This window comes from Equus asinus, chromosome 7 (assembly GCF_041296235.1).
Source record: "Equus asinus isolate D_3611 breed Donkey chromosome 7, EquAss-T2T_v2, whole genome shotgun sequence".
NCBI classification, from domain to species: domain Eukaryota; kingdom Metazoa; phylum Chordata; class Mammalia; order Perissodactyla; family Equidae; genus Equus; species Equus asinus.
This window is the reverse complement of record NC_091796.1, coordinates 79,930,878-79,945,953: the sequence shown is the minus strand read 5'-3', so window position 1 is coordinate 79,945,953 and position 15,076 is coordinate 79,930,878. Positions and strand designations below refer to the sequence as shown.

At 35.0% G+C, this 15,076-nt stretch overlaps 1 protein-coding gene across 10 annotated transcripts in view; it reads right to left on the bottom strand.

Moving 5' to 3' along the window:
- PCNX1 (pecanex 1) overlaps positions 1–15,076 on the bottom strand; it is a 170,760-nt gene that overhangs the window by 71,578 nt on the left and 84,106 nt on the right. For 7 of the 10 annotated variants that reach the window (XM_070513902.1, XM_070513903.1, XM_044773901.2 and 4 more), the window contains 4 exons: positions 11,018–11,108; positions 9,217–9,274; positions 6,847–7,064; positions 623–776 (listed from right to left, as the gene is read on the bottom strand). In XM_070513902.1, the coding sequence (XP_070370003.1) occupies positions 623–776; positions 6,847–7,064; positions 9,217–9,274; positions 11,018–11,108 (521 nt within the window). The remainder of the gene's footprint in view (positions 1–622; positions 777–6,846; positions 7,065–9,216; positions 9,275–11,017; positions 11,109–15,076) is intronic. The other 3 variants (XM_070513900.1, XM_044773907.2, XM_070513904.1) reach the window with 2 other exon arrangements.

The following is a 15,076-nucleotide window of genomic DNA, read 5'->3' as shown; positions in this document are numbered from 1 at the left end:
GATTTTAATAAATTTCACCTACAGAACAGAAGGCCTAAAGTATGGGAGTGGGAGAGTTAATATTGATAAATTAAAAAGAAATGAATTTCAAGAATGCAAATTCTTGGGGCCAGCCCTGTGGCCGAGTGGTTAAGTTTGCGCGCTCCGCTACGGCGGCCCAGGGTTTCTCCGATTCGGATCCTGGGTGCGGACATGGCACCGCTCATCAGGCCACGATGAGGTGGCGTCCCACGTACTACAACTAGAAGGACCCACAACTAAAATATACAACTATATACTGGGGGGATTTGAGGAGAAAAAGCAGAAAGAGAAAATAAAAAGGAAGATTGGCAACCGTTGTTAGCTCAGGTGCCTATCTTTAAAAAAAAGAATGCAAACTCTTATTTTTAACAAATGCCCAAATATTTTCTTTTAACACAAAAATACAGTTTTTAGGAAACTTCATTTACATAGCATTATTTTTTAATGTTTATATGTCCCTTTTGTTCCCTATCCAATCTAACTTAAACATCCAAGGAAAATAAATCTAAAAATTATCCTAGTGAAATAGTGAATGATACAAAATCTTCTGCATTGTAACACAACTATTATTCCAAAGTCTGAAAAGAAGAGACGCTGGTACCTTAAGTAACGAGTACTGACAGCTGGCTATGACCAGGCAGAACTGGAAGACCCAGATATCTCTGAAGAAGCCTTGAATGAGAAGAACAGATCCCAAAAAAGCCACAAGAATAGCCAGGATGACAGCTAACACATTTTCCAGGATCTCACGATTTCTGCAGACAGAAAAATGTATATCATCAACACAAGAAATTAATCAGAATGAAAAAAGGGAAGACATCAACGGAAAGTTCATATTATGCTTCCTGAGGTGTTTTCTGGTACTGGGTTTGAATAAGATTTTGGACTATACTGAAAAAGAAACTAGTTTATGTGGAAAATTAACACAAATTCTTATGTGCAAATAAAGCATCCTACAGTGGATTGTGAAGTTTTAATTTTAACACATAATATAGTTCTAATTTCTATTTTAAAACTTTACTCTTCTTAACATCTCCTTTTCTGTCAAATTTGTTGCAGAATAACTAAGCAACTCAGATGGCAAATAAAGGAGATACACAAAGGATCAAGTCTGAAAAACAAAATCTCAGGGCAGGCCCTTGGCATAGTGGTTAAGTTCCACATGCTCCACTTTAGTGGCCTGGGTTTGTGGGTTCAGATCCCGGGCGCAGACCTACATGACTCGTCAGCTATGCTGTGATGGTGACCCACATATAACATGGAGGAAGACTGGCACAGATAGTAGCTCAGGGCTAATCTTCCTCAGCAAAAGAAAAAAAAGGAAAAAAAATCTCAAAACAGTTTCTAGAAAATTAAATTTAAAACAATTATTATATATGACAAAGGTTGTAACCAAATTTTGATACCAGTGGTTTCATTTTCCCCATCTCTAAATCATCTGAAATAATCTGAAAACTAACTTATTAGAATTACTTAAATACAGGCTGTTACACATGTTGAGAATGAAGGCAGTGATAAAGATGATCAATACTGCCTCTGTCAAAGTTGCTCAGACAGTTCTCTTTTATTAAACTGACACTGTAAAAGAAACAATATGATGCCCAAGACATTACACAGAGCAATGAAAATGATCTTTATATGTCTCACCAAAAGGTAAAAATCTGTCTCATTACTTCTTGGGGAAATTTGATTCACAAAATGCTAAATACTTGCTAAGTCTTGTTCTGTTTGTTTTTGGGGGGTTTTTTGGTGAGGAAGACTAGCCCTGAGCTAATATCTGTGCCAATCTTACTCTATTTTGTATATGTGATGCCGCCACAGTGTGGCTTGTGAGCAGTGCGTAGGTGCACAACGGGGATCCGAACCCGCGAACCCCGGGCCACTGAAGTGGAGAGTGCAAACTTAACCACTACGCAACAGGCCAGCCCCTAAAAGTCTTGTTTTTAAAGAATGTTTTCTGACTCAGGAACATGCTCAGTACATCTGCTATACAAAAAAAGCAGGACACAAAACTGTGTATATAGGAAGATATAAGTCTTGTTATTCAAAAAACATACACACAGGGTAAAAAAGATGACAAATCAAAATGATACTACTAATAATGGTCTATCTGGGTAGAATTGTGGTTGGCCTCTTTCTGGCTTAAAATCTTTCTGCATATTTAAATTTTCTATAATGGGTAAAGAATTACTCTTATAATCACAAAATGTTTTTACTAATTTGTTTTTTAAGTCAATGTCATATTTATAATGATCACTTAACCTAAGAAATAAAATTCACAAACATCTCTACTATGTCATTTGATAGTTGTATCAGATTAAAACGAGTTCAATAGCATTTTCAAATCAAGAAACACTGGTATTTTCATTGATCTTATATGGCAGTTGTGGAATTCCGGATTTGCCAAATCCAATGATCCTTGTTGTCCCTGCTACACAAAATACTTTCTATGTTGCTAGACACCGAACATGTGCTCTCTTTTGTTTTTGTTTTCAATTTTGATGAATCAAATTATCAATTTGTTCTTTTATTGATCTTGTTTTTGGTGTCACATCTAAGAAATTTGGCCTAACCCAAGGTCACAAAAATGTTCTCCTATGTTTTCTTTTTGTTTTTAAGACGTTTTATTGTTTTAGATTTTACATTTAGACCTATGATCCATTTTGAATTAATTCTTGTAATATGGTGCAAAGTAAGGATACAAACTCATTTTTTTGCATATGGAAATCCAATGGTTTCAGCACCATTTGTTGAAAAAGCTATCCTTTCTCCACTTCACTGATTCGAGATATTACTTTGATCCTATCTAAGCCTGGAGTTTCTTTATGGGAAGGTTTTTAACTTCAATTTCCATTTATAGATATAGGACCACTAAGGTAATGTATTTCTTTCAGAATGAACTTTGATGATTTACCTCTTTCAAGAAATTTGTCCACTGTCAAATTAATTTACATACAGCTGTTCATAATATCCATTTAATACCTGTAGAATCTGTAGTGATATCCTATCTCATATCCCTGATATTGGTAATTTATACCTTCTTTATTTTTTTTCCTGATCAGCCTGGCTAAAGATTTACCAATTATATTGATCTTCTTAAAGATGGAGCTTTTAAATTTCCTTGATTTTTCTCTATTGTTTTTCTGTTTCCTCACTGATTTCTGCTTTGTTCTTTATTATTTTCTTTCTTCTGCTTACTTGGACTTAATGTGCTCCAGTTTTCCTAGTTTTCCTTCTAGTTTCTTCAGGTTTAAGGTGAAGTCACTCATTTGATTTTTTTTCTTATTTAGTGCTATGAACTCTCCAGAGTACTGTGCTAGTAACATTCCAAAAATTCTGATATGCTGTGTTTTTTTATTCAGTTCAAAAACACTGCCTAATTTTCCTCTTGATTTCTTCTTTGATCCTTGAGTTACTTAGAAGGGTTATTTAGTTTCCAAATATTTAGGGATTTTCCAAGTTTTTCTTGCTATCAATTTAAAATTAACTCCACTATGGTCAGAGAACACATTAAGTATGACTTGAGTCCTTTCAAATATGACCTTTGTATTACAGCCCAGAATATGGTCTATCTTGGTAGACGTTCCATGTGCACTTAAAAGAATGTGTATTCTGCTGTTATGAGTGGAGTGTTCCATAAACGTCAATCAACTTAGGTTGGTTGACAGTATTGTTCCAGTCTATTATATACTTATTGATCTTCTATATATTCGTTCTATCAATTATTGAGGGGGGGTGTTGAATTCAATTATAATTGTAAATTTGTCTATTTCTATCAGCTTTTACTTAATGTATTTTTAAAGTGCTGTTTTAAGTGTAGAAACACTTAGGATGGTTAAATCCTATGGATTAAAGGACCCTTTATCATTATGAAATGACTTTACACTTGACAATATTCTTTGCTCTGAAATCTACTTTGACATTAATACAGCCACCCCAGCTTTCCTTTGATTAGTGTCAGTACATTATATCTTTTTCAGTCTTTTAGTTTCAACCTATTTCTGTTTTTATATTTAAGTGCATTTCTTGCAGGCAGAACAGAGTTGAGTCCGGCTTTTTACCCCAATTTGACAATTTTTTACTTTTTTCCAATTATAATCTTGTCATTTATTTTCTATCTGCCAATCTATTCTTAATCTTTCCCCTCTTTTTCTGCTTTCTTTTAGATTAACAGAGTAACTTTTATGAATCCATTTTATCTCTTTTTTTTACTTACTAACTATAACTCTTTTGTTATTTTAGTGGTTGTTTTAGGGTTTACAGTATACATTTTATGACAGTCTACTTTCAAATGATGTTATATGACTTCACATATGGTATAAGAAACTTATAGTAGTATATTTTTATATATCCCTTCCTGGCCTTTATGCTATTACTGTCATGAATTTTTACATTTATGTATGTTATAAGCCACACAATACAGTATTATTTTTGCTTAAACATCCAATCATCTCTTAAAGAGATCTAATTAGTAAGAAAAATCTTATATATTGTTATCAATGTAGTGACTTACCATTTCTAGTAATCTTTATTCCTTTGGGTAGGTCTGTATTTCTATTTGGTATTACTTTCCTTCTGCCTGAAAGACATTCTTTAACATATTTTGTAGTGTGCGCCTGCTCACGAAGAATTCTTTCAGTTTTTCCAGTCTGAAAATGTCTTTATTTCATCTTGGTTTATTAAAAGATATTTTTGCTGGGTATAGAATTCCAGATTGACAGGTTTTTTTTCCTTTCAATACTTTAAAGATGTTGCTCCACTGTCTCCTCATTTGCATTATTTCCCATAATAAATCTGACGTCTTCCTTATCCTCATTTTTCTAACAAACTATGTCCTGTTTTCTCTTGCAGTTTTTAAGATTTTATCACTGGTTTTGTGCAATTACATGTTTTGGTGCAGTTTTCTTCATGTTTCTCGTACTTGGGTTTCACTGAGGTTCTTTAATGCAGATGTTTAAAGCTTTCATCAAATTTGGGAAGTTCTCCACCATTATTTCCCCCCAATTTTTTCTGTCCCCATCTCTTCTTGAAGTTGTCCAAAAGGTTACTTTTACTTTGTTTCGATGTTCTTTTCTTTGGGGGATGGGAGTGGAAGGATGATACCTTTTTCTTTCCATTTCATTTTGGATAGCCTCTATTGTCATGCTTTCAAGTTCACTAATATTTTCTTCTGTAATATTTAGTCTACCATTAATGCCGTCCATTGTATTTTTCATCTCAGACACTAGTTTTCATCTCTGTAAGTCTGACTTGGGTCTTTTCTTATATCTTCCATGCCTCTACTTAACTTTTTTAACATATGGAGTACAGTTATAATTGTTTCAATGTCTTTGCTAATTCTAAATCTGTGACTGTTACAGGTTGGTTTCAACTGATTCATTATTTTCCTCATCATAAATCATATTTTCTTGTTTCTTTGCATGCTTGGTAATCCCTGGATGCCAGACATCATGAATCTTAACTTACTGGGTGCTGAGAATTTCTGGATTTCTAGAAATCTTCTTGAGCTTTGTTATGCTACTTAGAAACAGTTTGATCCTTTCAGATCTTTTATGACTTGTTAGGTGGGTCTGGAGCAGTGCTCATGCTAGGGCTAATTATTCCACATCTGTAAGGCAAGACTTTCCTGAGTGAATATCTTATGCAGCATAAAATATGAATTACAAGTTCCTTCTATCTGGCCGGTGGGAACAGGCACTTATTTCCTGCCCTGTGTGAGTGCCAGGCACTACTTGTCCTATTTCCTTCACACAGTTATTTCCCTGGTAGATTCCTCACAGACATTCACTTATCAATACTCTGCTGAATAGTCAAGGAGACCCACTGCAGAGCTCTTGAGATTCTCTGTCTGATATTCTGTCCTATGGACTCTAGCTGCCTTAGTCTCCCTGGACTTGCAGCTCCATCTCCTCAACTCTGGAAGTCTGCTAGGCTCTACTTCAGTACCTTCTCCCGGTGTGGCAGCCTGGGATCTCTCGTAAGGCAGTAAACTGGGGCAGTTGTAGGGCTCACATAATTTGTTTCCCATCTCTCAGCAATCACTGTCCCTTGCTGTCTTGAAAACCACTGTTTCATTCATTTTGTCTGCTTTTCATTGTTTCAGCTAGGAGGGTAAATCCAGTCCTTGCTACTCCATGTTGAATGGAGGCAGCATTTGGTCACCAAGTTCATGATAGACTAATGTTGTTTACTATTAAGACTAGTGCTAAGAAATAGGGAAACAAAAGTTTCATCTTATACCTTTTTATTTAGGGTCATATTACCTATAACCTTATGATCATAAACACCACATATTCTCTGGCTTTTAAGTACAATTGCATGATTCTTTTTTTTGTGTGTATGTGTGTGTGAGGAAGATTTGCCCTGAGCTAACATCTGTTGCCAATCTTTCTCTTTTTGCTTGAGGAAGATTTGCCCTGAGCTAACATCTGTGCCAATCTTCCTCTATTTTGTATGTGGGTTGCCACCATAGCGTCGCCACTGACACGTGGTATAAGTCTGCACCCAGGAAATGAACCTGGGCCGCTGAAGCAGAGTGCACTGACCTTAACCACTAGGCCACAGGGCTGGCCTCAGTTGCATGATTCTTATTGAAAATAAAAAGAATGATGTTGTATAAACATTAATTGCCACAAAAAAGTTTTTAATGGATTCAAGAGAGTTAATGTTTGGGAACACTATTAACTTAAATTTTATTCCAAAAGGACCAAAACAGGAAACGTTTTCCAACACGGTAACCAAGTAAAAACCTCAATGGGTAATTAGGGACATTTCAATTTAAAAATAAAATCTGTGCATATATTTAATATCACACTATATTCTCACCTATCAAACAGAGCCAAAAGTGTGAGTCTGTCAAAGTTAATGCCGATCCATAGCTGCGGCAGGATCCAAAAGCGATAATAGTGTTTAACCTTTTGGGCAGCTTCTTCTGTTGGACCATAAGTTGCTGCCAAGTCAGGGCTTAGATCAATGTCTTGTTGTTCCAACAAATCTGTATCAATGGTCAATAGTCTGTTCAGCCGAATCTGCGGAAGAGAGAGCTAAAAGAAAGTCAGCATTAAAAGGTTAAAATATCTTTAACAAGTCATGACTCAAGGGCTACTCAATTAGCCTGCAAATTATCTGAGCCCCCTTAATTTTCAACATTAGCCCACTTGTGGATATTTTATGATCATTAGAAACTACAGCCATGCACTGCATAATGATGTTTCAGTCAACGACGGACTGCATGTACAATGGTGGTCCCCTAAGATTAGTACCATACAGCTTAGGTGTGTAGTAGGCTGTACCATCTAGGTTTGTGTAAGTCTAGTCTATGATGGTCATATAATGATGAAATTGCTTAATGATCCATTTCTCAGAACATATCCCTTTCACTAAGCAACATGTGACTGTACTGATGGTGACAATAGGAAGTGAACTAAAACAAAGCAAAGTAATCAACAGGCCTTTTGGAAAGGTTGTATTAGGAAAAGTGTTTGAAATCTTAACATTTTATGATGGTGTAGCTAGTAAACCCATTAAAATCACTTACAGTGAATCACTAATGGCTTCCCCTCTCCCTGTCACATTCATGGTCCTTTCTCATTAAGCTATGAACCTCACTGCCATGCTAAATCTAAGCTCCATGGCCGTGGATCCAATGCCTTTGACTCTCATTTCTTCCAACAGTCTCTTCACTGTTACTGTTGTTTTCAAATCCCTCTCCACACCCCTTTTTTTTGTTGTTTTGGCAGGCTGCTAATCTGAGGCTATACAGGAAGTTACCACCCTACCTATCTTTTAACTTTAACTCATCCATTCACCAGTTCTCCAGTATCCCCTGCCTTTGAAAGAATCAAAAGTTTACTGCATCTAGCATAGCACTAGCCAGTAGTTTGCTACCTCAAGGCTCCCATATGTTTAACAGTGGAAAATAATAAAATAATCATTTCCCACTTTTGCTTTCCTATGGAGTTTCCAGGAATACACTACAGCAAAAAAGTGGGGATAGCCTTTTCTTTTCAAACACATATGTGGGTAAAGCCAAGAAAATTTGCTTCCTGTATATAACAAAGCCATTTCTATCACTAAGCACTGACAAATACTTCCCCACGTTTTTCTTATCCTCTATGCCAGGGTTTTCAATCTTGGCATTACAGGTATTTTCAGCCAGATAATTCTTTGTTGTAGGGGCTATGCTGTCCACTATAGGATGTTTAACAGCAACCCTGGCTTCTATCCAATAGATAGAAGTATTCCCCAAGTTGTGACAAGCAAAAATGTTTCCTGACATTGCCAAATGTCCACTAGTTGAAAACCTTTTCTCTATGCCAACTCATATCTATGGTTTTAAAACCTTGCTCACAATTTATCACCTTCAGAAAGGTGCTAATAATTAATCCCTTTGGTACTACATTTATCTATATATCTCTCTTACATGTTGCTTATAAGGATTTCATCCATTTTGTCTTTTCCAACTTCAATATATACATCTTGATGGCAAACGCAGTGTTACCTTTTTAAATTATACCCACTGTATTTCATGTGGCATTTTTAGTGATGTCATCACTAAGCTTTCCCCCACACACTGGTATATGAATAACTAACAGTCAACCAATGGATAACTGCACCAAAATCATAATATTCAAAGTGAAGTTTTAAAATGGCACACATAAAAATGGCACAACCAGGGGCCGGCCCAGTGGCGCAGTGGGTAAGTGCGCACGTTCTGCTTTGGCGGCCCAGGGTTCACCAGTTCGGATCCCGGGTGCGGACATGGCACTGCTTGGCAAGCCATGCTGTAGCCCACATATAAAGTAGAGGAAGATGGGCACGGACGTTAGCTCAGGGCCAGTCTTCCTCAGCAAAAAGAGGAGGATTGGCGGCAGATGTTAACTCAGGGGTAATCTTCCTCAAAAAAAAAAGAAAAAAAAAAGGCACAACCAGATTATGATACTGGTGAGAAAATGGACCTTTACACACCCTCAGAAGTATAATAATTGATCAATATATAGCTAATTAAACTTTATGGTGTTCTATGTTTGTTTTTTAGCAAAGGACTTGTAACACGAGATTCACAATGGGACAGCAAAGGTGATTTTTCCATAGTTTTCAACAAAATTGATATTTTATAACTACATCTATTTTTCTGATTTGTATACTTAGTTAATCTGAAAATATATCATTTTATAAAAATAAAGGAAAACCTACCACATCATGTGGATAAAACCGAACTGAGGTAGAACTGGATACATGAGAATCCGTGTCACTAAAATAAAATGAAAAAGACTTTAGGGAATAAACAGTTTGTCAAGTAGTAGGAAAAAACTACTTTAACAATTGGACGATATTTACATGTCCTCACTGCCTCATGTAAACTTCAAAATGCAAAACAGCATTTTCCTAGAATTGTGATTAAGAGCATAGCCTCTGGGTCAGAATATCTTAGAATTGTGATTAAGAGCATAGCCTCTGGGTCAGAATATCTATCTTTAAATTTCTTCATCAACCGAATGAGATCTTGCACAAGTTATCCAACCTTTTTATACCTCAGTCTCCTCATCAGTAACATAGGATAATAGTACCTCTATCACAAAGTCCTTGTGAAAAGTGTTTAAGAAAGCAATTAATATATTGCCTGGAACCACAATAAATTTTAGCTACAATAGCCTACAACATGACAACTCAGTTTCTACAGCTTAGTCAAGTTTAGATTTCAAAATGTGAAACCTTACCAAGTTTATGGTATAAAGACTTGTTCTTAACTTGAATTATATTAAACATAATTTTTCCATTACTCCACCCTCCTACTGTTTTTACTGTTACAAAATCATCTAAGACTTGAATTTAACATTTTTGACAGGGTGCATTCTGAGAGGGGACTAAGAAGCTCTGGAAAAAGTATAGTTTTTCTAAATGTTCTATCTTTTCAGCATGCTAAGCTAAGTGACTGTAGGATCTGATTGCTTTAAATGGCCCCTCAGATCTTAAAAAACCACATGAACTGCCATAGAGGTGTAACATTTAAATAGGTGTTCCCCATCATTAAATGGAAGTCCTAAAGTAAGAATCAAATGACCCTTGTGAAAAAAGTGAGCTAATTCATAATAGATCTCAAAGCAGCAACTTGAAGAGATGAACAGTAAGATTAAAATTAAAAAAAATTTTTAATGCATTCTAAATAAGTGATCATGTTATATGATCAAGATTTCTAAAATCTTATTTGCTTTTCTCCTAACTTCTCCATTATCTTATATGACTCCTTCCTAAAAGCAGGAGGGAAAAGAAACTAAATGTAACATATGACCCATATTTTAAGAAATTCTTCCTTTTTATAGCTAGTAAACAAATTGTAAAACAAAATGAGAGATGATCATTTAAAAAAATACTTGACCAAAACCCTTACAAGGAAATAAAATTTTTAAATTACACAAAGAAAGAGAACTGATGGGTTTGAACCTAGTTGTGTAAACATTTTTCTAATAAGCTTTTTTAGATCATGGAATATCTATGTGTGCGCGCGTGTGTGTATATATATACATCAGATCGTCTTCGAACCTCTGACTGTCATTCTTATTAATGAAAACATTCCTGGCAAATGCTTTCGCTCTGGTCCATCTTGCGCCAGTCCAAGAATTTCACCTCTAGCGGCGCAATACGAATGCCCCTGGCCGTCCCTCTTAATCATGGCCTCAGTTCCGAAAATATACATATAGCATGAAATCTATAGTTAAATTCGGAACTGTGCAAACCACTGTACCACTATAAGATCCACAGAAAATTTGTACTTAATTTTTTAAAACAAGGAATCGCTTTTAAGAATAATGCCTTCTGTCTTCCATAGCAAAAAATTCTAATTTAACTTTCTAGAAACTAATGCACTAAGACAAATTATTTAAGCCAATATAAAATACTGTTTTTAAAATAACTTTTACGTCTCAAGGCTTAATAACTTTAAATGTGTCAAATATATACAAGTTCAAACACTCTCCTAATATGACTTCACACATACCAGATATTGGATGCTCTTCTTGCTGCTGGTTCAAAATTCACAAGTGACATATCACAGCCACCAGTCTCATAAAGCGTAGAAGAGAACTTACCTAGCAAATAAATGATTTTTTTAAAAAGCCATTAGAATACTCAGAATTTTGTTGTCAAGAAACACTAAATTTTAAACTTGTTACAATTTAAGAAAAATGTACTATAACCTTCTTTTTCCAAAATACTTTAAAAACAATGATCTGCATGTAATTCAGCAAGATGTGAACTGAAAAGGAATGATAAACAGTGAGGCAAAATGTCAACATACATAATCAGGTATTAAAAGGGATTTAAGTCAGCTTTGCAATACCAGTCTCCTTCTCTTTTCACCTCTCAGGACATTCTCAATTCAAATAATCAAATGAATAAATTTAATGTGGTTTAAAAGTCATCTAACTACTACTTGCAAGTGGTGAATGGCCATTTGGAAAGCTGCTTAAGTTTTAAGATAGCTCAAATGACAAAGCAAGAAACCTGTGTGATTATCTTTTGTTTCGTTTTTTTTTTTTTTAAAGATTTTATTTTTTTCCCTTTTTCTCCCCAAAGCCCCCCGTACATAGTTGTATATTTTTTGCTGTGGGTCCTTCTAGTTGTGGCATGTGGGACACTGCCTCAGCGTGGTTTGATGAGCAGTGCCATGTCCGAGCCCAGGATTCAAACCAACGAAACAGTGGGCTGCCTGCAGCAGAGCGTGTGAACTTAACCACTCGGCCACAGGGCCAGCCCCTTCTGTTTTGCTTTTATTAAGAAGAAATGAAAAGTGTCAAATGGATCTAAGGAAGTTCAATGAAAGATGTATAATGTTGGTGATATTTAAATTACAGTATTTAATGAGCATTACTAGTTGTAGGATTCCACAAGAACTCTATGCAAAAATTTAGGAACATCATTTGCGGTAGCCAAATATCTCCACAAAACTGATTAAAGTTTAGAAATTATATTGGTTGTAAAGAAACATAGGTTAAAAAAACTCTCTTAAAATGAATTCTATAAGATAAAATGATTTCTGATAATAGAATTTAAAAAACCTGAATACTGTCTAAAATGTACTCTTCACCTTGACGATCTACGGTAGCTTTATGAATGGTGGGGAGGGAGTGTAAGTGGAGGAATATAAATTCCCAGTAGGGCACTGAGATGAGATACATAACACTGCAACCACTTGGGTCTAGTCCAGGATGCTTTTTGAGTATTTATGTAGTTTTTGTTTTACTAGTTGGAATTACTGTGGTTGTAAATATGAAGAATCTTAAAGGGTAATTTCAACTGATGACAGGGCTATAAGATTTCTCTTCCAAGACTATAATGCAAACAGTATACAATAAAGATTTTTAAGTGAAATCCTTGAAAAATGACAATGAAAGTCCCCCATGATATTTTAATAATATAACTAATGGTTCACAGACCATTTCAACAACTACATCATTCTTTAAAAGAACTAGAATCAGAAAAAGTAGTTTATTAAATAGGATTCTTAGCATACTCTCTATGGATCATAGATAGGATATGCAAATATTTTATTTTATTATGGTGTTTTCTGTAGTTTTTTGGTCAGAATAATATATTCCTGAGATAAATTAGAAAAAACCCATCCTGTGAAATGCTCATTCATTTGCTGTTTTTCAAGGAAGGATTATTCAAATAATGTGGATTATCTAAAATCACCTTTTAATCCCCTTTTAGTCATGAGTCATTCACTCTTAGCACCTCTAACAGAAACCAGATTATGAACTAAAATGAAATTATACAAGCTGTCATTTCGTTTACTTGATGTATTACTGAAAAAATTTCTGAGGTGGTAGGGTGGGTTGCATAAATTGTTACTGAAGAAAAAAATTCAACAAAAATACTGGCTTAGGGGCCAGCCAGGTGGCGCAGCAGTTAAGTTCGCACGTTCCACTTCTCGGCGGCCCGGGTTTGCCAGTTCGGATCCCAGGTGCGGACATGGCAAAAGCCATAAGGTGGTAGGCATCCCACGTATAAAATAGAGGAAGAGGGCATGGATGTTAGCTCAGGGCCAGTCTTCCTCAGCAAAAAGAGGAAGATTGGCAGTAGTTAGCTCAGGGCTAATCTTCCTAAAAAAACAAACAAACAAACAAAATACTGGCTTGACTGAGATTTAAGAATTATTTTTAGGGGCCGGTTCCGTGGCCGAGTGGTTAAGTTTGCGCACTCCACTGTGGCGGCCCAGGGTTCGGATCCTGGGCGCAGACATGGCACCGCTCCTCAGGCCACGTTGAGGCAGCGTCCCACATCCCACAACTAGAAGGACCTGCAACTAAGATATACAACTGTGTACGGGGGGGTCTGGGGAGATAAAGCAGAAAAAAAAAAATCGGCAACAGTTGTTAGCCCAGGTGCCAATCCTCAAAAAAAAAAAAAAGGAAGATTGGCAACAGTTGTTAGCCCAGGTGCCAATCTTTTGGGGGAAAAAAACCAAAAAGAATTATTTTTAAATTGTGACTTTTTATGCTCTGCTCTTTCCCTACTTATCAAGGATAATCAAAGATTGGCTGTGCTACTATAATTAACTTACGTTAATAGAAAAAAGATACACCTGATTGAATTCACAGATTGCATAAACGCAGAAGAACTATAAGCTCATACTAAATGACTAAATCAGAGAGTAACAAATTGCTGGGAGGGTCTGGCTACTGTGTGTGAAATCCAGTAAGAATGGAATGCACAAATATAAGTGTTTAAATATTATATAATTTTGTGTATATTTTAGAAATAAGTTAATTCTATATTCAATAGAGTTTAAATTATTGGAGTGTTACTCTGAGTATTTAAGCCTTCCATGAAATTTTTAGTAATATAAGTTCTGTTCTTGATATACTGAAAATAATAAATATTTATATGAAACTGAAATCAAGTAAAGATATTATTACTCTTTGTAATTTTCAAATGGAACTGTAAAAGAACCTTACGTCATTACACAACTATGCTGTCTTTATGTATAGATGCCTAGTATGAAACATATAGAAATAGTTGCATTTTAAATAAATATAAATATAAAAATAAAGCATGTTCCCCAAAAAGCTTTTTAGAAAGACAGCTGGAAAAATTGAGTAGTTTTATTACTACATAAATCTACAATTCTGAATGCTTCTGCAGAAACCAGTGACTAACAAGTAATAAAATTTAGAAGCATAAACCATGTTTAAGAAAAGGGCAGCTATTATTTTAACAAATGTGCATGATTTCAACAGTGCTTTTTTTTTTTTCTTAAGAAACTTTTGTCTACCTACTAACTTTAAGAACACGTTCAGGTTCCTAAAAATATACATGGCACATGTCAGAACAAACTAACATTGCATTAAGGTTTCACGGTATATTCTCAACTTTACTCCACCAAAAGAACAGATTCTATGTTCCCCTTCTATCTTTGGGCTTGGCAATTCACAGCACTTTAGAAGAAATTTTATTCAGAAGAAAAACAACTCAGAAAAAAAAAATTACACTAAAAAGTATTTAGCTTAAGGCTTCAGTGAAAAACTTAGTCACATTTTAATGTATTAATATGATAATTTACTAAAGTCATCTTCAAAAATAACTAAAACAGAAATAAGTATATATTGCTATTGGTTTATAAAGATGAAGAATATCTTAAATTTGTACAAATCTTCTTGGCATACATAACAATTTTACATATAACTCATTTGAGATTAAAACCATAATCACAGTTAACCTTTAGATCCAAAGTAAAACGTGCCCTTATTAATTACCCTATTTTAATATTCGGTATTAAGAAAAAATACTTCAATTTAAATACTGATTATTTCTAATGATTATGAATTGGCGAAAAAGCAGAACATCGATGAAATATGTCCTCCTCACATGAATTAAGATTATAAACTAAGTCATCTCATCATAATTCAAGTCCCAGGTCATAATTTAATTTTACTTAACAGGATGGCTGTTGTCACAATTTAAAAAGAAAAAAATTCATTTCTGACAAAATAATACTGGAGGCTGGAATTTCAGACAATAAATGATATTGGCCATGACCAAGCATCTCCAAAGA